The 24,323-nt window shown below is 35.4% G+C and overlaps 1 protein-coding gene and 1 long non-coding RNA gene across 2 annotated transcripts in view; one reads left to right on the plus strand and one right to left on the minus strand.

Moving 5' to 3' along the window:
• The window catches only part of LOC145287711 (uncharacterized), a 48,883-nt gene extending 25,990 nt beyond the window's left edge, over positions 1-22,893 (plus strand). Inside the window, exons 2-3 of the mRNA XM_080135464.1 lie at positions 8,891-9,014; positions 15,845-22,893. Coding sequence (XP_079991590.1) covers positions 22,103-22,450 — 348 coding nt within the window. The 5' untranslated portion in view covers positions 8,891-9,014; positions 15,845-22,102 and the 3' untranslated portion in view covers positions 22,451-22,893. The remainder of the gene's footprint in view (positions 1-8,890; positions 9,015-15,844) is intronic.
• Positions 1-24,323, minus strand: part of LOC145287712 (uncharacterized) — a 116,012-nt gene that overhangs the window by 40,517 nt on the left and 51,172 nt on the right. The gene's annotated exons all lie outside the window — the stretch shown is intronic.

Genomic DNA, 24,323 nt, shown 5'->3' on the forward strand with positions numbered 1-24,323 from the left:
TGTTCCATTGAAGATCAAGTGTAAAGGTCAAACCCAGGAGCTTATCAAATCCTGGGGCCTCCCTTAGACGAGAGCCATCCATTTCAATTGATGCCAGATGGGGATCAGAGCGTTGATGAGATGATGTAGAGATATGAGCTTGGTCTTAGATGCATTAAAGGTAACCAGACACCTCTTTCTCCACTGTACCATGCGTTCAAGATCAGAGGAGAGAGATTCAGAGAGAACATCATTTATGGCCTTTGATGTGTTGCCATAGATGGTCGTGTCATCAGCATAGATATCAACGAAAGATTTTAGTATGTGTTGTGGGAGATCATTGATGTAGATCAGGAAGAGAGTTGGGCCCAGTATGGACCCCTGAGGGACTCCAGCATTAATACTGTGGGCCTCTGATTTCTGCCCATCAACAATTACTCTTATGAGCCTATCTGAGAGAAATGACTTAATGATAGAGAAAACATTTCTAGTTATACCGTAGCTGGAAATCTTGTATAGTAGGCCTTTATGCCAAACCTTATCGAAGGCCTTTGATCTTTATTACTTATTTGATGACATAATCAATTGGATTATTTACTTTATGTAATACAGTTACATTCAAAGACGATTTTTTTTCGGACATGATGAAATTGTGACATAAACCAACGAGAACCGCTCAGCCTTTTGTGGTCACGATCTAAAAGTTTAGTTGATATGGGTAACATTATTTCCTCAATCAAATGTTATTTTACACAGCTTAAAATCATCCTAGCCAATTTAAGATCCTCTATATCTTCTGATCGCATGACGATCAGAGTTGTTATCAAAATTATCCAGCTTGCTGAAAATCCGACAACCCATGTTGCTTGGGCCAAGATCAAAGTGTAGTTTCTGTTCTCCCAGATTACCATATTTTTGAGCCACCACTTGGTCCTTGGACTAAGTTTAAGGTGTTCACTTTTGTTACACTAACCTTGGTTAGTTGGGCCAGACCCAAAAAGGTTTGGGGCGTCAGGACCCCTCAGGACTGACGCCATTGTGTGGTAGTCTGGCCCCCAAACCGATCCCTTCTTTGGGAGTTTGGTGTTTTTTTGGACCGACAACACTTTCGTTGGTTGACGAGACCTGCTTTCTTTTATTATTTTTACTTCGTTCCTACCCCCTCCCAAGGTAGGAATGGTCTAATTTCTCCCCTCTTAATTTGGCTTAGCAACACTCTGACCTGCTAGGCAACCACTGTTTGTCCTTCGCTGCTCTCCCCCTAACAGGGGATCGAGCTGATAACTGGGGTTTCTTTCTCGATTCTGTTTTGGGGTAATTGGGAAGGGTTTGTTTTACTTTCTTTTCCGCCCCACCTCTCTGGGCAGAAATGTCTAAACCCTTGCCTTAATTGCTTAGCAGCACTCTGACCTGCTAGCACCCACTGCATCTTCCTTCTCTGCTCTCCCCCTCATGGGGGATCTGAGCTACTAACTCAGCTTCCCCGTAAGTGGGGGCCAGTTACACTTTCTCGCTTCCTCCTCCACTTCTCCCCCTTCGCCCCCAATGCTACACTTTGGTCGACGTCACCAGGTTGGTTGCACTTTTCAATATGGCAAACTGAAATGAGCATGACCACACAAATGAACACCCCACACCACCCGCTCCCCTGGAAGAAGACTCCCCAAAAAGGGAGCACACCCACCAAAATAGAGGAGGCGCCCATCAACAACAGAAAGCCCATGAAGAGTGGAGGGGTATCACAGTTCGTGACACCCCTGAGCCAAACTGCAGAAGTCACTGTCCTTGCTCCCCAGAAGGAGAGCTTCTCAAAAGAGGGAGCAGCACCAGAAAGAGAGGAGAAACCAGTCAATTCGAAATGCGAGCTACAGCCTGTAGCATCCGAGTACTCTCTGAACACCAAGGATTCCCCCTTGACTCCCCAGGAGGAAAGCTCCCAAGCAGAAGATGGCGGCACCTCCAAAAGAACCCAAAATCTGATCGACACCATCATCGAGTCAATCAGGGTACTCTCGGGGGAACCAAGAGCTGGAAAACAGCTCACACTCCCCAGGAGGACACGAAACCAAAGGAAACCTCCCAAAAAGGGGAGGCACAGACAGTTCCGGGGAAAAACAAGCCCGTAAGTGGTGGACCACAGCAGGTGGCACCTAGGAGCCAACAGCCCCTTCTCAGGAAGAAGAAGGAAGAGACCCAGGAGGCAGAGACTGGCAACACTTCACCGATTGGCCGGCTCTCATCCCCCTGGGCAAACCGCCAACCCCCAGTCAGCAGAAGCAGCAACATTCAAGCCAGATGACAGTGTCCTGGATTCCCGGGCCAGTGAGGAAGACACAGCATGGGATCCAAAAATGCGAATATCTCCTCAAGAATACCAGGACCTTTTTGAATCAACTTATAAGGACCTCACGGATGGGAACGTGATAAAACCCTTCCCAAGCACGATAGATGACCTTAAGAAGAGGATAGTGTCCTTTGTCACCCAACAGGAGTAGACAAGGACAATATGGTAGACCTCTTCCTGGATCTGAAAATACTAGCAAAATACATTTGCAGGAGGAGCTATGCCATGTGGGATGTCCTGCTCCCAAACCAAAAAGAGGTCAAAGAGAGGTCAAAGAGAGCCAAGAAGACAAATCTGCGCTGGAGAAACATCAAACTCCAGCCAAAATACCTCAGTCAGAGGATTACAAATGTCACTTTGCTGAACGTCCCCTGTCTCTTAGGAGCCAAACAACTAGGAGCAATCTTTAGCCAGTACAGAGACGTGATGTCAGTGGCCCCAACAAGCAAGAAGAGGACATCCTCACCAGGGACTACACAATCCAGATACATCTCAACAGAACCAGCTTCAACCAAATACTAGCGATGTTGAGATGCGAGGAGGGGACACTGTCGATCATAGTAGAGGGACGGAGACTGCACTGCAGCAGGGACACATGGCAAAGGATTTCCCCAAAAGAAATCAGACCAAAGCCCCTGCAGCTGCCGACAAGCTTTGTGCCCCAGAGACGTCAACTAAGCCAGCAGACCCATCCCCTAGCATTGGATGGGTTGCAGTAATTCGAAAAGGGATAAAGTTCCACAATTCTGGTCAGCAGGCAGGCGGAAAATATGCACTGCAGCAACAACAACAACAACCGCTGCAGCCAAAGCTGCCAAAATGCCTGGAACAAAAAGACCAGCAAGCACTGCAGCCAAAGTAAAAGATTCTGTGTTTCTGGTGATCGTGGTTCATGTGCCCAGCATCGCTCATGAGAGGGTTTCCCTCTTCAGTCAGCTTGACGCGTTCATAGATTGTCAAAAGCGGATGGTACTGATGGAGGATTGGAACACCATCTTAGACCCCAAGATAGATAAGGTAGGAGGCAAAGCTAGAGGGTTTTCCCAAGGATCCATCCCAGGGCAGGTCACTAAGGGAGTGATCACATTGCTGAGGAAAGGTAACAGACATAGTGGGGAAGAGTTAAACGATTACAGGCACATAACTCTGCTAAACACAGTTGAAGATTTGGGCCAAGGTAGTGTCGAATCGGCTGCAGGTTGTTATTGGCAAGTTAGTTAAACCAGACCAGAACTACGCTGTGAAGGGGAAATTGATTCAGAACAGTTTACACCTGACCTGCACGATCCTAGAGGGGGGAATAGATGATGACATAGAAGCCGCGCTGATCAATTTAGATCAGTCCACAGCATTACATAGGGTCGACTATCGTTTCCTGGCATCTGTCTTAGAGTCTACCAGTTTTAAACCAGACTTCTGCAAGTGGATTTCTGTGATGTATCGACAGCCCACGGCTGTTGTGCAAGTCAATGAAAAGCACTCAAAATCTTTGTTATCTCTTAGTCGGTTTGTCAGGGTTGTCTGTAGTCTCCCCTGCTTTACATCCTGGCTTTGGAGCCTTTGCTCCGCAAGCTGAGATGTGGGGAGGCAAATTCAGCCCTATGCGGAATGATTCTGTCTGGCGGCTCAGCTGCCAAGGTATCCTCATTTGCCAATGATGTTACAGTCTTTGTGTTGAGCTTCAGAGATATTGAGATCATGTCGGAGGTGCTTGCATGGTACGAAAGAATCACGGGGGGCCAAGATAAACTGCAGTAAGTCGGTCGGACTGTGGTTGGGCACCTGGAGTAGCAACGCACACCTCCAGTGTCCTTCAGCTGGACAAATGGCCTGGTTATGATCCTCGGACTGTGGTTTGGACTGGGTCTCCAGCTCGACAAAAATTGGATGGAGGTATGGTCAAAAGTGGAGGCTGTGGTCAACTCGTGGCTTCCTAGGAAACTTTCCTTAAAGGGTAGAGCCAAAGTGTGCACCACATACCTCTTCCTTCGCATCCTTTACCAACTGGCCGTACTTCCCCTACCTGCACAACACCTAAAAGCTCTTGTCAAACTCTTGTCCTCGCTCCTTTAGAACAGATGAAGACACTGGGTGAGCAGACAGGTCTGTATTCGATGTCCGTGAGGGAGGTTTGGGAATGCCGGACATGAAGTGTCATCAAGACGCTGAGAGGCTGGTTTTCCTGAGCCACTACCTTGAAGATGATCAACCGTGGCACCTCGCAATTACTGCCACCTTTCTCGACCTCATTCTCGACCCCTCTATCGAGTCATTGCAGGCCACGGGGAGATTCAGCCTTCCTGAAAGAGTGCTGAGCCATGCTAAAGTGACCTTGTGACAGCCCCCCGTAGGAAACTCCACAGAGATCTAGTGAGGGGGGCTGCCAATAACTCGCTATGTGCGCATTTGGGTGGCAGCAGAATGAGATATGCTCTGTGTGAAGTTAGGCGCCAGGTTCGAGTCATCTGAACAACTCGAAGTTCTCTCTTACCTGGTGATTGGCCTAAAATGCATGTTGGGATTTGTACACAATTGGTCAACTAGTAGATGGTCTGAAACCAAAAAAAAAAAAAAAACGGTTTTCATCAAATGGAAATGGAATGATGTCTTTTCTAGGATAACAATTTTATCGTTTAATTTTTAAATAAAATAAATAAAATTTTGTGGCTAAACCAATACTGACGATATAGCGACGCCAGCTTAAAAATAAGGGAATAACCCCAAATTATTCAAACTTGTGAGATTTTAGAAAGCTATTTCTAATATGGGATATTGAAAAAACTCAAATTCGCTTAAAATAATTTTACTTTATTTTTAGTTTTTAATGTAGAGGGAATTCTGGACAAGCACCCTGAATTATTCTTGCTTTGTGGCATTTTTCCCCTTTATTTATTTACTTCTGTCGTGACTTGTGCCTGCCCTTCAATTTTCAGATTCTATTTATACTGTGTAATGTCCCTCATTTGTTTAAACATTCAATTAAAATAATAAAATACTGGGCGCATGTTAAGATACAGTCAATAGATGGATTTTTTTTCATGTCGATTTAAGCAAAAACAATATTATGTAATTAATTGCCATATGGAAAATAGTAATATCTTCAGAAATTACGAAAATTCATCAAGTAGAACAACTGTTATTGTGTTTTTAAAAAAAAGAAAAGAAAAAAAGTCTATCGCAAAGGCTAAAATGTTGGTCGTCGTTAACACGTTATCTAATATATGCGTTTAGAGTTATGTCCCCTGTGTATAAACTGTTAGTAAATTTTCAGATTAGGTCCACCCACCTCCACAATTTTCTTTTAAATGACGACTTTTAAAGGGTTTCGACCATACTGAATACAAAAATCGCATTAAAATTTTGCAGAAATAAGTAGTTATCGAGATATAAAAAGGTGTATTATGCATTGTATTCTTGGCGGCCATCTTTTTTGCGCGCGCGTGCGCGCGCCATAAACAAATATACTCATCTATGACTGACAATGCACGCGCGTAAAAAGATGGCCGCCAAAGAATACAATGCATAATACAACTTTTTATATCTCGATAACTAATTATTTCTGCAAAATTACAACGCGATTTTCGTATTCAGCATAGTCGAAAACCGGGAATTGTGAAGGAGAAAGAGCCTGTTTCCTCTGTTTGACTATAGGTGGCGTTACTGTCTGTCCACCCAGTTACGGAAGCACAAAATGTATATAATGGCACCCTTGAAATAAAAATAAATGTTTTTGTTATATTTTAATTTTAAACATTTTTTGTTTTTTTTTTCAAACATATTTAAGTTTTATTTTTTTTTCAAACATATTTACGTTTTTTTTTTGCAAACATATTTACATTTTTTTTTGTTTTTGCAAACATATTTAAGTTTTATTTTTCCAGACATTTACGTGTTGTTGCTTGTTTATTTTCAAACATTTACGTTTTTTTTTTTTTTTTTTTTTTTTTGCAAGCATAAAACTAAATATTTTAAAAATATTTTTCTTTTTGAAAAGTTTGCTTATGCACTTATTGTACTGCGTTATTTTTTAATAGTTTCAAGTAAGATTCAGGTTTTACAATATCCTTTTTCAAATATATAAAGGTAAAGGTAAAATAAGTGCAGAAAATTTAGAAAAAAAAGGGGGGGTTGTCCATAAAAAAGATAAAAGAAAAAAACGTTGATTATTTTTTATTATAAGAGTGTAAAAATATTCGCGGGAAAACGGTTGTACCCATAAATTTGTTTAAAAGAAAAATATAGCAAAAACATTTAGTTTATGCTTGCAAAAAACAAAGAAAAAAAAAGCAAAAAAGCCGTAAATGTTTGAAAATAAACAAGCAACAACACGTAAATGTCTGGAAAACTAAAACTTAAATAGGGTTTGTATTACTGTACACATAGATTCGAAAAAGTGGTCAAAAAATAAAATATACAACAAAGAAATATTAACAGTAGCTATAAAAGTTACTTTGCAACCTACCTGAATCATTTATTAGTGTTTTTAAGTAGTTTTAAATGCTCTTTATTTCATACCAAATATTAACTTTTTACGAGTCGTAAGAATTCAAGATGGCCAAAATTACTACCCCCCTTCTTCTTCGAAGAGAGAAGCCTCGTTTTCAAATTATAGTTCGCGCATATTTTTGGGGGAGGAGCTTGCCTCGTTTTCAGCACGTGTCTCTGCAGACATATGTCTCTGCGGACATTTTGCGTTTACATGTCTCTGCGGACATTTTGCGTTTCAATTTTTTTTGTTTACATTTTTTAGAAGTTCCGTCCTCATAATGAAAGTATTTGTAAACATTACATTTAATTTAGATATTTATTGCGCACAAATACTTTTTAGTTTTTTTCTTGGAGGGGGGAGGATAACATATAAAGTGGTCAAAACGGTAAATATTTTTTTAAGTTTACATTTTTAAGAAGTTTTGGTACTAGTGCAGCACTGCAGCAGAGAGTGACCTGGACGTAAATAACGTTATTATTTAAAATCCATTCTTAACATGGGGAGGAGAGGGTGTTTTGTACCTATTCTATGCTTTAACCTTACAATTGAATAAAAAAAAAACACACCATAAAACTTTAATTAAACTTGGAAATACGCTTTGACACGGAAAGTTTGGGAAAAGGAATTATAAATAAAAAACTAGACAAAATACGGTTAAAAACTCGCTCAATATATGTTTCCGTGACATAGGTTGACATGTATTCAGTGGGCTTTTAACAGTATTTTGCATATTTTTTTATTTTCAACTCCTTTTCCCAAACTTACCGTGTTAAAGAGAGAGTCGGTCGCCATTCTTAATTTTCCAATACATCGATAAACATTGTATGTTTTTCGAGCTGAATAAACATGTTACATTAAATAAAAACCCTAAAAACATATCCAGTTAAGTAGAAAAGTAACTTATCTTGGCTTTGATAACATTTATTTAAAAAACAATTTGCGCTTGAGCCATTTTTTCTTTTTCAGAAATTTTCAGCACATCACTGCAGTGACTGCACATCAGGGATTTTCGGGTGTGCTAAAAACGAATATCACATTTTCACGATATTGCAAACATACTTTTCTGCATGTTTCATCCAGTAATATACGCTTTTCGGAAACTTTAATTTTAAATCATACACTTTTCGGAAACTTAAATTTATATCATACACTTTTCCGAAACTTCTTTTAAATTTATATCCATCGATTCCTGAAACTGTATTTTTCTGAAACCTAACGACTTCCAATTAATGAGAAAAAAGAAAAAATGGCTCAAGCGCAAATTGTTTTTAAATAAATGTTATCAAAGCCAAGATAAGTTACTTTTCTACTTAACTGGATATGTTTTTAGTGTTTTTATTTAATGTAACATGTTTATTCAGCTCGAAAAACATACAATGTTTATCGATGTATTGGAAAATTAAGAATGGCGACCGACTCTCTCTTTAACACGGTAAGTTTGGGAAAAGGAGTTGAAAATAAAAAATATGCAAAATACTGTTAAAAGCCCACTGAATACATGTCAACCTATGTCACGGAAACATATATTGAGCGAGTTTTTAACCGTATTTTGTCTAGTTTTTTTTATTTATAATTCCTTTTCCCAAACTTTCCGTGTCAAATCGTATTTCCAAGTTTAATTAAAGTTTTATGGTGTGTTTTTTTTATTCAATTGTAAGGTTAAAGCATAGAATAGGTACAAAACACCCTCTCCTCCCCATGTTAAGAATGGCTTTTTAAATAATAACGTTATTATTTACGTCCAGGTCACTGCACTAGTGCACTCACTGCACTAGTACCAAAACTTCTTAAAAATGTAAACTTAAAAAAATATTTACCGTTTTGACCACTTTATATGTTATCCCCCCCCCCCTCAAAGAAAAAAACTAAAAAGTATTTGTGCGCAATAAATATCTAAATTAAATGTAATGTTTACAAATACTTTCATTATGAGGACGGAACTTCTAAAAAATGTAAACAAAAAAAATTGAAACGCAAAATGTCCGCAGAGACATGTAAACGCAAAATGTCCGCAGATTTGTCGAAGCTGTTCTCTTTATTTTCTACGTTTTAAATTTTCTGCGAATCTGCTTTTCAAGGCCACCATTTTGAATTTTGACTGCGGAATTCGTTTACACTATCACAACACAATACGAAATTCGCAAATTCTTCAGCCGTGTTCTTATTTCATCAAACCAATAATAAAAAAAGATTGGATTAAAAGTAAGTATCTTACGTGAATTTGTTTACCTTTTTGTAAAAATGTTTATATTTATTTTCTAAGTGCAAAATTTGAATCAAACGTATAGGTACGTGAAAGAAAATTCAAAGTTAACATATCTCAAAATGGAACAGCTCAGCAGAAAGAGTATGCAGAGACCATTCTAATGATACTTGAACCACCTCTGTAGGACAAATAATAAGAAAGTTACAACAATTCTAAAGCTGAAATTTGAGGCTAATTTTTGACAATAGAATCAATGGATTTCCTTAACAAAGTTGTGACCGATATCAAGATTTTTCACAGTTATTTTGTCATAACTTTCTTATTTCTTGTCCGATTTCAAAAAGACAAATATCACTGGAGAGCTTATTGAATGGAGAACAAGAAAAATATATTTTGAAAGTTCATTAATGAATTATTTACAAGATTAAGAGGTGAAAGGGGATGCTGGGGCGGAAGATGCAGTCAATTACTAAGGCAATATTACATCCCCGCATGAAGTCTGCTGCTAATGCTGATTTTTTATGTCAAAATAAACTGCAGAAGCACCGTTTTTTATTTCTCATCATACAAACACCAATAAATATAATTTTTTTTTACATTTCTCATGAACTTTTAGCATATAAATTATTAAAATTTCTTTTAGCATATAAATTAAAATTTCGGGTTTGTATTACTGTACACATAGATTCGAAAAAGTTGTCAAAAAAAAACAAATATATAACAAATAAATGTTATCAAAGGCAAGATAAGTTACTTTTCTACCTAACTGGATATATTTTTCGTGTTTTTATTCAGCTCGAATACAGTGTTTATCGATGTATTGGAAAATTCAAAATGGCGCCCGACACTCTCTTTAACACGGTAAGTTCAAGAAAAGATGTTATAAATAATAAACTAGACAAAATACTGTTAGAAATTCGGTCATTATATGTTACCGTGACATAAGTTGGCATATATTCGGTGTTTTTTTAATAGTATTTTGTCTAGTTTATTATTTATAACACCTTTTCCCAAACTTACCGTGTTTAAGAGAGAGTGGCCGCCATTTTGAATTTTCCAATACAACGGTAAGCACTGCATGTTTTTCGAGCTGAATAAACATGTTACATTGAATAAAAACAAAAAATGTATCCAGTTTGGTAGAAAAGTAACTTATCTTGCCTTTGATAATATTTATTTGTTATATATTTGTTTTTTGACAACTTTTTCGAATGTGTACAGTAATACAAACCCAAAATTTCTTTTAAATTATTAAAACTTTTAGAATTTAAAGTTTGCAAAATGTGCATAATAAAAAATATATTCATGAAAGTTTTATTTTTTAATTTTAAAAATAACTCTTGTATTTTTTTTAATTGTAAATTTTTTTATTAGTTTATCATAGAAAAAAAAAAGCAAAGTAACAAAATGGAAGAAAAAAAAGCAGCTCGATAAAATAGAAAAAAATACATTTTGCCGGGGAGAAATGTTTTGGTTTTTAAAGAAAGTAAAATAATTTAAATCCTAAAAGTTCATTATGCTGAAATAAATTTTAATAATTTAAAAGAATTTTTTTTAGCCAGCCGTAGTTTGGCGTCATTGCCGTTGTTGGAAAATATTTGTAAACAAAGTGCGTAGGTTAACGATATGGCGTTAGTGAAATTTTGAAAATTTTCGTAACGGCTTCACATTTTAGGTAAACTCAAAACCAATGAAGGTAAAGTCATATAGGCTTCATATTTCGCACAAATAAGGTTTAATATCTATATTAACGAATATATATAGTTTCAAAACTATTACAACTTACCTTCAGGTCTAATAATGATGATTTAAATGACACAAAACTTCACTTCAAAATTTTTTACACTTCTACTGAACGTATGGAAATAGTTCAAATACCAGCATGTAGCGAAACATGTGTGCTACCTCATCAGTATCCCTGCAGTGCAGTTAACCCCCCGGATATAGGTGGTAGGGGCCAATTTATGATACATACCTCAGTGCACAGAATTACGGCTTACTCAAGTTACCAATGCCACTTAACCCTCGCAAAAGCCTTGGCATTTTCACATACCTAAAACGTAACTCACCATCCGCTCAGCTCAGCTTTGCTCAGAGCATGATAACGTAATGTGCTCAGGTTTCATTGTAATCTGACGTTAAGACGCCGATCAATGTGCGCGGCAAAGGAGCAGGCGATCTTTATGGGAAATATTGGTGTGTGTGTGTGGGGGGGGTACTAGTGCACTTATTGATCCGTGCTGAAATCATAACGTTATGGTAAAATTTTAGAAAAAGCGTAAACTCGAATTAGTAGAAAAATATTTTTCTTGTAGATTTCGGTGTACTGAAAAAGAATTTGGAAACTGTATCCGTCGCATATTAATAGTTTTGGAGATATTAATATTTTTCTAAAGGATTATTTTCTTTGTATAATCAGCTAAATGGCGTAAGTCGCCTGATTACGCAGAAGAGAACCCACATTTATTTTTAAAAAAATATTATTTTATTAGTTTCCCTAAGTAAAAAGTAAATATCACAACATTCTTGTATTTGTTTACGGAATTTTGGTTCTTGCGTTCGCACGAGCATAAAGTGACTTGTCACATGGCGGAGAAATTTTTAGCGGGCAGTTTTTTTTAAATAAGAATGTTTTTAAATGTGATTCATTTTTTTGTGTGTTACGTAGTTTTTAATGCTTTTTAATTGATCTAAAAAATTGCGTTTTCATGAGCGGTTTACAAAAACATAATTACCCGTTTTTCCATAAGTAACGTGCCGACATTGCAGTGTAATGATTAATATTTCACAAAAATTTTGTTTATTTTCGCGCCGCCGACACCCCTCCGCCCTGCCAATGTAAACACAAAATTTTTGTGGAATATTAATCAGTACTCTGCTTGATGAATGTCGACATGCTACTTACAGAAAAACGGGTAATTAAACTGTAGAAGCACTTGTTAAGCTGTACAAGTTCTATAATTGAATACCCCCACCAAAAAGAACAAAAAACGTAAGAATATGTTTTTTGTAAACTGGTCGTGAAAACTTACTGACAGCATTATTTTTATTATTAAATGAGGTGAAAACTTTTTTATTTTATTTTATGAGAATATTTCTTGTGATTTAAAATGTCTGCCATGTATTCATGCATCTTGTGAAATATCACGTGACTACCTCTTATGCATAGCGTAAGTGAAATGGCGTCTGTGCGCACGTGCAATCAACTGACTTACACTATTATAGCTGATTTTACAAAGAAAATAATCCCTTGGAAAAGTATTAATATCTCCCAAACTATCAATTTGCGATGGATACGGTTTTCAGATTCTTTGTCAGCACACCGAAATCTACAAAAACAATATATTTTTTTCTATTAGTTCGAGTTCACACTTTTTAAAAATGATACCAATGTTATTATTTAGAAAACCATTCTGCAATTCTTAACATGGGGAGGGGAGGGTGTTTTGTATCCATTCTGTACTTTAACCTTACAATTTAATAAAAACATACATGTTTTTTTTTTTGTTTTTTACTTAAATTATTGTTACAAGAATAAAACAAAAATTGTTATGGTAAGTCATTGTTTATTTTTATTTTCGTTATATTATTTATTTTTTCTGGTGATTTTATAATTTTTAAATGTTTTCTTCAGTATTTTTCTTCAGTAGCATTGTTACATCTTGATAAACGGCAATGCTCAGCAAGAGCTGGCATGTTCCGAACAAAGACAGGAGGCCAGTTAGTTATGTCTGGTTAAAATTCTACCCAAGTACCACATTTTATTCTCTAATCGAGCTGGAACCTATTTTGCAAAGGAAAAATGTCAATAATTGGAATTATATTAACATAAAACCTTTAAACTACAATTAAAACTGAAATCAATCGACTAGCATAACTTGAAAAAAGGAGTGAAAATATAAAAAAGCAAATTTTTTAAATGTCTCCCCTTGAGTCTGAAAAACATTATAAAATGTTTGTACTAAATATTACAAATTTTATAAAATGATAACAAATCTACATATCGTAACTGTAGAAAATCTTTGTGAAAAATAAGCAGAAATAAATATATAACACAAAAGCAACATTTTCAATGTGAAAATATGTTGCTATTGTCATGTACATATATAATAGATATTGTGTGAAAGAAAATCTGTAAAAACGATTATTTTTTCCCAATCCAGTGTGCCCCTTTTGGAAGAGATGGAATTTTTCCACATATAAAATCGATCTTGTGTCTGCTGATTCTATATTTCTGCAATCTCGTTCTCAGGTAGTAGAATTGGGGACATGACAACGTACTTAAAACTGATTATAGATAATATTTTTAAAGCTAATAATTAAAGTTCATCCTAATAAGGAAGTAATCTTTATAAAACTATTATATAAAAGTCACTATTTGTGTGTGTATGTGAGTTCCTGCCTCGTAGGTTCTGAAACAGCGAAGCCTATCTTTTGCAAATTTTGCATAAAACTAATTTATTTATTTGGCAGTGTTCTTAGATATGTTTTGTACAGAAAATCATCCAATAAGTACGAAAATCGACAAAATTCGATCTTACAAATAGTTTTCTCGCTTATAGATGAAAAGCAAGAATTTTTACAGGGGAATACTTTACATTACACGCCCAGAGAGATAATAAAATCTCAGAAAATCATTTCTTCTTAAAAAAAAAACAGACTTATTTTCATTTAGAGATATAGCTCAGTGATAGAGCATTCCATTACAGATTAAATGATCCCATGTTCTATCCCTGGTGTACCTCACCATTTTATTTTAATTTTTTCTCATTAATGAGATCAATTTACGATAAAAGAAGAAGTACCATTTCAAATTGCCACAAATCATTTTTCATTTGCATATTTTAAAACTAAACATTAATCAGAAGTGACTTTTCCAGGGCAGATAGTAGAGATATGTGTGAAAAATATACTTGTTAATGGGTTGCTTAATCTATAAACACAATCATCTTACACTATTGCAAAGAGAAAACAGTTTTATAGAAAACAGTGGCTACAGTTTCTTTGTGTTACTGATTACCGTTCTAAGGAAATAGCAATAAAAGCAGAAAGGTTTATATTTTTTGAGAAACTATATATGATCCCAGAAAATCTTCACTCGAAGTAAGCAATTTCTTTGACTGTTCAATATCTTTGCAAATATGTATAAAAACAAATTTGACCTAAAAACAAGATAAATATTTTATTTTTCAATACGTACGTCACCATTCAAACGATGCTTCATATTTGTTGTATAATTTAACTTTTTATGTTTTCACACTTATAAAAAATTGACACCGATTTTTTTTACACTATCCATCTCATATTGCTACCTTAATAGTTTTACAAATTTAGAAAACAAATTAAAATAAGCAGTATTTAATTTGAAAATAGTAAAAAATAGTATTTAATTTTCAAATCCATTATATTTTTAGGATGAACTTTCAAAATCTTGACATTTTTACGAATTTATGGAAAATTTCATTCAATAAATTAAAACATAAGATGACATTGTTCTAACAGAATTTTAAAAATAAAGAATACGAGTTTCCTTCAATAGGTTTTCAGACTTTTTGGTACATGCATTGAAAATTTTCAGTATGTTATTGCTATACATCTTATGAGATGACTGACCAATTTTTTGATTTCAGGTTTAAATAAACAGCTACAGCAGAACTTAGAATATGCCCTAAAGTCTGATTATCACAGCTGGTGAATTTAAAAAATTCAATCTGGATGTGAGGACACTTTAGAAGAACTATATGCAATAAAATTCTGTTTTAAATTTGAAAAATGCCCCAGAAACATATGGAATGTTTCAAACTGCTTCTAGACCATCTTGCATGAATTGAGCACCAGTTTTTGAGTGGCATAAGAGATTCAAGGAAGGCAAAGATGATGAGAGGTGTGGGAAGAGTAAGACAATAAGAACACCAGAGTTGATTGGCCAAATAAAGACTTTCATAAGTAAGAACTGTTGTGTGTCTGTATAAACAATAAGTGTACAGTTTAATGTTAGTGTGGGAACTGTACACCTAATTACCTGAAAATGCAGATTTGCATGATGTGTGTCTCAAGGGTGCTCAGAGAAGATCACAGACTATTTGACTAAGATGGGCATCAACACAGTTCCTCAACCTCGCTATAGTCTAGATCTTGATCATTGTGATTTTTAGTTATTCTCTAAGCTCAAGGAAAACCTTAGAGGCCGTTGTTATGAAGCAATTGAGGAGATAAAAGAGGCTGTGAACAGGGTCATTAACACACTCACACAAGAGGACTTTCATGGGACCTACAGAAGTTATTGGAACAGTACAAGTGCATTGCAACTGTAGGAGATTATTTCAAAGAGTACTAGAATTTCATGGGTGTATTATCAATGAAAGTGCCCACATGAAAAAAAGTTTGGAAACGTATTGAAGGCACTTCATATATGATTTTTCCATTATAAAAATATTTTAGTATCAATGAAATGTTGGCACTTTTTCTTTAAATTTCAACTTGTATATTTCCATTAAAACACATACATAAATGTAATGATATTTTGAATATTAATGAAATACTTTAATTTTTTGCTGAGATTAAGTCTTTTCTTATTTTCTATATTAAATATGTTTATTTTACAACATTTAAAAATTACAGTCGGTTCTTTTTATGGCACCTTCATACTTTGCTTTAGTGTAATCAAACGTTAAACAATAATTATTTTCTGAAAATACTATTATTTTCTCTTTTAATTATCAGTTTCTTAAAAATTAATGGATTTAATTACAATGTATGTTTTAAATATGTAATCGTCTTTTATTATTATACGATTTATTAATAAAAATATCTTGTTTATTCACAGGTCCGTTGATTGAAGCATATGAGTGTGATTATTGTATTTATGAAACATAAAACAAACCTGTAAAATCACTTTAAAATAAACTTATGTTTGGGAGTCATCATTTTAGAGAAATAAATAATTATATAAACTCAAACATGCGATAAAATTCATTTTTCTAAAGTACCTGGCATCACATTTAAACCGAAACTTATTCAAACATGCACATGCGATTAAACATTGGAATTAAAACATTTGCTTCAAAAGGTTTGTGACTCATTATTTCTTGAGAAATAAACGAATATATGAACCCAAACAGGCAATAAAATTGATTTTTCTAAAGTATTTAAAGATGCTTATGTGATTACACATTAAGGTTAAAAGATTTGCTTCAAACATTGGTTGCTAATAAATATAAACAAAATTCAATGTAAACATGTACATGCAAACTCATAGTGATAGGCAATCAACTTCATGTGAAGTATGTGGTTCAGTATTTTTGAGGAAATATGATTTAAAAATACATAAGCGAACACACACGGGTGAAAAACCATATTCCTGTGGAATTTGTGACTCATCCTTTTCACAAAAATCAAATCTAAGCATACATATGCGAACACACACTGGTGTTAAACCTTATCAGTGTGAGGTGTGTGGCTCAGCATTTACAGTAAATTCACAATTAACAATACACATGCGAACACATACTGGAGAAAAACCTTTTGCCTGTGAAATGTGTAGCTCAACATTTTCAATAAAATCTCGATTAAAAAGGCACATGCAATCACACACAGGCAAAAAACCTCATGCTTGTGAAGTGTGTACGTCTGCATTTTCAATAAAATCGCAATTAAAAATACACATGCAAACGCATACGGGTCAAAAATCTTATTTCTGTGAAGTGTGTAACTCATCGTTTTCACAGAAATCAACATTAAAATCACACATGCGAACGCACACTAAAGAAAAACCTTATCATTGTCAAGTGTGTGGCTCTGCATTTTCGCTACCATCAACTTTAAAAACACATATTCGAACACATACTGGTGAAAAGCCATATGTCTGTGAAGTTTGCAACTCATCGTTTTCACAAAGATCAAACTTAAAAATACACATGCTAAAGCACATTGCTGAAAAAACTTATCATTGTCAAGTATGTTGCTCATCATTTTCAGGGAAATCTTCTTTAAAATTTCACATGCGAATACACACTGATGAAAAAAGATTTGCATGTGAAGTGTGTGGTTCAGCGTTTTTAGATAATTCCCATCTAAGAATACACAGACGCACACACACTGGTGAAAAACCATATTCTTGTGAAGTGTGTGGAGCAACATTTTCAGTAAAATCTCAGTGTACGATGCACATGCGCACACACACTGGTGAAAAACCATTTTCTTGTAAAGTGTGTGGATTAGCATTTTCACAAAGTTCTACTTTAAAAACTCACATGCGCACACACTCTAAGGTAAAACCTTTTTCTTGTCAAGTATGTGGCTCAACATTTTCACATATATCTAATTTAAAAAGACATGCACACACATGCCAAACTCCTGGAAACATAATTACAAAAAACTGTTCAGAAAAAAAATCATACACTATCTATTAAAGAAATAAACTTCTACTTTAAAAGACCTACATGCACACTCTGAGGTAAAACTTTTTCTGGTAAAGTATGTAGCTCAACAACTACCAGACTAGCACACTAGATGAGCCAAGTTCAAGAAATATTTCAAACATCACAATTAAAAAGATGGTTAGATTCTTAAAATATCTTTCTGTTTGAATCCCTGAAATACCAGGTGAATATCTGACATTTTTTTGCAGATCCTATCCCAATCAAAAAAAAAAAAGAAAAACTGTACATTAAAAAATAAATAATGTTGGTACATCATGAAAGAAAATTCAATAAACACATCACAAAATTCATAAATCGAAAAGAAGTAGACATTCGATGTCTTATTTATGTATATCAGCAGATCTTTTCTCTAATTTTCTTCATAACTCCTGAACTATAATTTTAAAAGTAACTTGCTCTCCCAGAAAAAAACCTATCATGTTGATGAATTATTCAGACTGGTTCCAAAACATAAAAGTCATTAAAAGATTCTGTGATCGCTTCTCTACAACTGGGTGGGCATATAAAGATGATTGTGTAAAACACAATATGAGAAACTATGCATGGATTCTCATGAAATAGAGGAAAGTATTAAATAATGAGTTTATTAATATAATGAAAATTAAAATATCAGAGAAGGACAGTTTATTGCTGTATGACAAAGTACTTCGGAATAGCAGGAAAGTCATCACTCAAAAATTCTACAGTGTAACGTAATTCCTCATTGAGGAGCGTTAGAACTACACTGAAGTAGCTTTTTATTCCCAAGTGATGCCAGATAACCCAAGTATTTAAGATAGAGAAGATAAATATATATATATATATATTTTATTTCATGTCAAAATAGATATTGTTTTAAGTCAGAGAAATATATTTTTACGGCTAAAAGTTGACAACAGGAAATTTCACTTAGAACCTTAAATGAACCCAGGGTTCGATGTCAGAATTGACATCTGTCCTTGAAAATCGTGAGAGGATTTCAGGTGTGGGAATGGTGCCCACCTGGGGCTTAAGATTTCGTGGAGATTTTGTGGCAAAATCTTATTGGCTGGGGAGAATTTCCACCCCCATCCACATACCTTACTATATATACGACTGTTGTGTGAAAATGAGTCGCAGAGTGTGGAGAGATAGAGGAGTCGCAGAGTGAGCAGATTACTTGTTGAGTCTGAGAAGAGACGTAACCTCTCCCCACCTCATCCATCTGTCTGTGAAGAGAATTGAGACTTTGAAAAGAACTTACAAAATCTGACTGAGAATTGTAAAAACATTTTGTACATAATTTTGCGAAAATTAAGCTTCTGTATATAGACTACAATTGTTTGTCTTTCTTTCTGCCTGCTGCTTCGATATTCGCTTTCAGCATACCAGATTTATGTAACAACCCCCGAGGAGTCTAGACGACATGTGCCGAGAATCCAGAGAAATAAGAGTCCTTAACCACCTTCTTGAGGAGGCGTTACAATTGTCGCCGTTTGACCAGGATTTGACCTTTGGTTTCCACGGAAGAAAAAAAAAGATAAAATAGAGTTGGAATTGCGTTATAATCCTACATTATCGGTGCCAGAAGAAGAGACGTACTAAGAAAGGGACCGACAGACAGACGGGGACTTATGAAAACAAAGGAAGGAGAGACAGAAAAGAAAACCGATAAAGAGATGCCCGAAGAAGAAAAAAAAACAAAAACAAAACCGCCTGAAGAAAGACTTTGAGCCAGAAAAAGAATTCACACGCGTGAAAAGGACATTTTGTTTTGAAAAAAAAGAAGAGAAAACAGAGAGAGAAAAAGAAACGCCGATTGAAAAAAAAAATGGTTGAACATTTTGAAAAAAAAAGAAGAGAAAAAAAAGAAAGAAAAAGGAAACGCCGGTTGAAAAACAAAAACAAAATGGTTGAACATTTTGAAAAAGAAAGGGAAATCGGAGAGAAAGAAAGAGACACATTTTTTAACATTTGACAAGTGCACGTTGCAAAGCGACGAGGGAGAGATAGAGAGGAAGAAGAGAACGACACAGGCAGGTAAGCGAACTTTATTTTCTCCTTTCTGCTGTCTGTGCAATTTGGGCTAGAGAGAGAGAGAGAGTGAGAAGGATTATATTGAGATAGAGAGAGAGGCCGTAAGATAGTGTGATTTGGCTGTCACTGTGAAATTAACAAATAACCGTGTGTGCATGTTTCCAATCCCATAGCAGTAATATCAATGAATTAATGAAAGGAAGGGGTGATGGTTGCAGGTACAAACGAAAGTTGTTTTAAAAAAAAAACAGACCAATCACTGTTGCGTAGACTTTTCCTTTCTGGTATTGAGTTATATAAATTTTTGTTGTTGAATTAAAAGGCTTGAGAGAGAAAGAAGAGAAAGCTTATTGGTTTTAATGCTAAAACAATTGATTGTAATCCAATTGACGTTTATTTTTTTGTTGTTGAATTAAAGGCTTGAAAAAAAGAAAGTGGAAAAAGTTTTTATTGTTTTTGCTTAAATTTTTTTTGGTGATTGAATAATTGTTTTTATTATTATTCTGTTGATGTAATTTTTCTCTCTTGTGGAATAATTGATATTGCGTATATTTGAATATTTTAATATCATAGGGGCATAAATAAATCCTTGCAAGAATGTCTAGTTAAGACGTAGAAGGGATTCCGAGGTGCAGGCATTGTAACAGGAAGGACGGGTCGCATCTGGAACGGTGGTGATGGTGGCAGAGATCGGGGTGGAATTGAATTTTTACGATGAAGGAGAGAAGGCCTTAGCAGCCCTCTCGACGATGGTGACCTATGAAGATATCAAGAGACAACCTGGCAGCTCAGAGAAATCTCTGGAGGGCCGGAAGACTGACTTGATTCTGGTTGATGCCACCAAGGGCCAACAAAAAAAGGTTTCAATGACCTTGAGTGACATACGGTCATGATTAAATGGGAATTGTAAGAGAATAGCTGCCTCTTGGGGAACGAAAAATCGGAAATGGGATGATGTGTAGCTCCATGACCCACCCAGTGTGAGATCAGAAGGAAAAATGAGTACCCTACCTCGAGAATAGCTTAATACAAGGCTAGAGTTTTGTTGACTTATTTAAAAGTGACTATTCGTTGAGTTCTGTCGAGAGCGAGTTGTCTCTGATGATAATGATTTTTCAACTTTAGTTACGTTACAATTTTAGATTATGAAAGAAGAACTCCGATGATTGAGTTTAGTTTTTCTGAAAAAAAAACAAAAAACGACTATACTATCTTAAGTAGTTCGTGAACTTTAACGAAACATTTTAGTTGGATTGATCTGTGTATTTTTATGTAGCGATGTTGAACGCTGTTGTTGAGAATTAAATTGTCCAGAGTTGTGTTTTTATGTATTCAAATGAGAATAATTGGATATTAAAATTTTGAGAGTTGAATTAATTTTGAAAAGAAAAATTTTTGTACCTCAGTCTGGAAGAAATTGAGGTCGTTGTTTGCACGAGCGTGTGTGTGTCACACGGAGAGAGAAAAGAGTGTATTATGAGAAGGTGTTTTGAAATATCGAGGGGAATTCAATAAATAAGGGGGCGTATCTAGCTTCTTGTAGTTTTCTTTTATTATTTTGACTATCCATGGGGGTACGAAGTAATTTTAGTGAAACTGAAGTGGTTGTTTAAACAGCCTGTGACAAAAAGGTACTTGACTTTTTGTAAATAGTTGTGTACTGTCAGACGGAATTTTCCTCGCTTTGTTCCGATTGTGGGCGTGATCAAGGTGGTGTAGCTGTGGAGACCAGGTCTGTTAGCAGAGCGGCAAGCGGTAGCTGGCCGAAGGAGGGAACTGTATAACACGACGTGGACAGAATCGCGAATTGTTGACCCTCGGTGGCCCGGAGCACCCCGTTCGCTCTGCTTGTGATTAGGAAAAAAATAGCATTGATGAACGCTCAGCCTGGAGGATGGTTGGGGAGATCGATGCCTGTCAGTCATAGTTGCGTTAATAAATACAAGGTTTAGGAATAGGATAATATATCAAAATATTAAACTCTTGGAGGATAAAACATTAGTGTTTGTGGTTGAATTATCGAAGAGGATTCGATAGAACGAGGTTTATCAAGTTGTACCCTATTCGCTGGACACACCCAAGTTAGGGTTTGTAGCCAGTTACAAAGTGGAGTCAAAGTATGTAACATTCAATATGGCCAGAGATAAATTTATGCTGTTGAATCAGCGAGAGGCAGGAATATGCCGAAATAATGGTCTTGGAATTTGCCGGTCACAGAGTCCGTTGTATGTCACTGCAGATCATGAGTTGTGTGTGTTGGGATTATTTCAGGAGGACGAGAGAGTGATAAATAGCGTCTGCAAGGTTGAAGTGGCAAGTGAAGGTCTTTTGCCACTGGATATACAAATAGCTGAAGGCACCTGGTTGGTATCCACGCTAAGGAGATGGAATTGTCTAAGGTATGCGGTAATACAGCTGCTGGGATAATCGAGGTGGGACCACCTTTAACTATGGTAGAGCTGGACAGGGGTTGTGAAGACCAGCGAAAGGGCATAGGGTTACCTGCATATTATCAGGTTGAGGAACGGTATTTGCTAAAAGCACCCGAGGTAGACTGGGCGAATGACCAATTGACTAACCTCACTGACCTCTGGGATCGCCTGATACATCGTTCACCACCACATACCTGACTTAGGCTACCAAAAGCTATGGGAGGAGTTAGACGAATGGATTTGAATGAATTACAGGCCCGACTAAACAATCTGGAGATTACAGAAGCTAAGGATAGGCTTCATAAGGTAGTGGTTACAAGAGATGGAGTGAGCATGCTAGTAACGATAATTGTGCTGTTGTTGGTGGTTGCATGGTGTGTGAAGAGAGTGAAGATGAAGAGAAGGCAAGATGATGTGCATCTCAAAGCCAATTGCATAGGTGGCAGGAGAGGGAGAGATCCTGGTTCAAGACCGGCTGTGGTTCTGGAAGATGCGGCTGCTGGTGCTGACGAAAACGAGATGCAACCTGAAGACATCCCTGATGCTGAAATCGAGAAGAACTGAAGACGACTTGAAGATCTTCTTTTCTTTTCTTTTCCTCTCTGTTTTATCTAAGATTCTTGCAGGGCACTGAGCTGAGAACCGTCGAAAGAAAGTCCCAACGATACCTTGAATGACTGTCTATTGAGGTGAGAAGAAGTCCTCAGTGAAAGAAAATCTTACAAGATGCTTATGAAAGAAGACTTGAACTGTGAAATAAAAGGTGAAGGTTCAATTATAACTGCTTAAGGTGAAAAGATTCCCCTAGCTCAATAAAAAGCGGGTCCTTTGAGAACCCTGATTAGGGCTGCATACCCTGTATTACGAGACTGTGCTGTTGATAGCAGCGAAGTAAAAGAAAAAAATCCTTGAAAAAACTCTTGAAAATTGTGACTGTGACTCTGGAAAAAAAAATTTTGAAGTATGATAAAATTGATGAAAAGAAATTGAAAAAATATACATATATATGCATATAAATATACATATATATATGCATATAAATATACATACATATATATATGCATATAAATATACATACATATATATATGCATATAAATATACATACATATATATGCATATAAATATACATATATATATGCATATAAATATGCATATAAATATACATATATATATGCATATAAATATACATATAAATATACATATATATGCATATAAATATACATATATATATGCATATAAATATGCACATATATAAATATACATATATATATGTTACGAGAAAAATAGAAAAAACCGAATTAAATTATTAAAAAATCAACGTTTCGTCCTTATTTCAGAGGACATCTTCAGGATAATTGAACGAGGCTTTCAATGGCTTTGAGGAAAGCCAAATAAATGAGTGTGGCGTCTTAGAGGAGACAGCGAGTCATTAGCCCGTAACATAATTACTGAGGCTAGCTGTCCTTAAATCGCAGAAAATTGTTAAATATATATACAGTTATAGAAAATTAAAAAATCAAATATCTGAAAATGAAGGCATAGCCAAAGAAATATGAGATCAATAAACAAGAAAAAATGTATATTTTAAGAGATAAAAGAATAAATAAATTAAATAAACAAAAATTAAATATACTTTAAAGTGCACGAACAGATAAGAATAGTGTGTGTATATTTTAGTGTGTGTATATTTTAGGCCATGAGAAAAAAAATCATGAAAAGGGTTTCTTTTATTTATTATTGTTATTATTTTGTACTTTCTTGACTTGACGAATGAATCTATCTGTTACTGTCTCTTGAATAATGAAGATTGCAGGAGAGGGTCGCCGGCGTCTCACCGTCTTGTAAAAATGACTTAAAATATTTATTTTCTTTTTGTATGATTCTGTAAAACAGTACATATAAGTTTCTCTGTCACAAAATGTTTTGTAATGTATTTTGATAAAAGAAAAAGTGTCAATTTCTTGCGACACTTGGCACCATATCTTATGTGTTTGTGCATGTGTATGCGTGTGTACGCATGTGTTCATGTGTGTACACGTGTATGTGTGTATTTAATTTTCAGCAAAAAGAAAAACGCTTTTTAAAAATGTCTCCATGTTGAGGAAAACCTGTTAGTAAAAAAAATTGCGATTTCGTGTTGGAAATGTTTTTTTTCTTCCTTTTCTGTAAGGTCTAGCTGAATTTGGTCCTTTTTCGTTGCTTATTTTCAGTCTTAAAAGGATTGTTTCGTGTTTTTTTTAAATGTTTCGTTGTTCAGAAGGTTTGTGTTTATGTCATCAGGTTACCATTTGCTGGAGGTTGATTGTTAGAACTCATAATAAAATAATTATCGAACATAAAAGCACAGAATAAATGACAACACCTTTTTAAAACAAACTATGAAAGGATTTATTTGATCAGCAGAAAGTTAACAGTCGGACTGTGTCTATGTTGAGA

This window comes from Euprymna scolopes, chromosome 11 (assembly GCF_053919585.1).
Source record: "Euprymna scolopes isolate OS-2025 chromosome 11, ASM5391958v1, whole genome shotgun sequence".
NCBI classification, from domain to species: Eukaryota; Metazoa; Mollusca; class Cephalopoda; order Sepiida; family Sepiolidae; genus Euprymna; species Euprymna scolopes.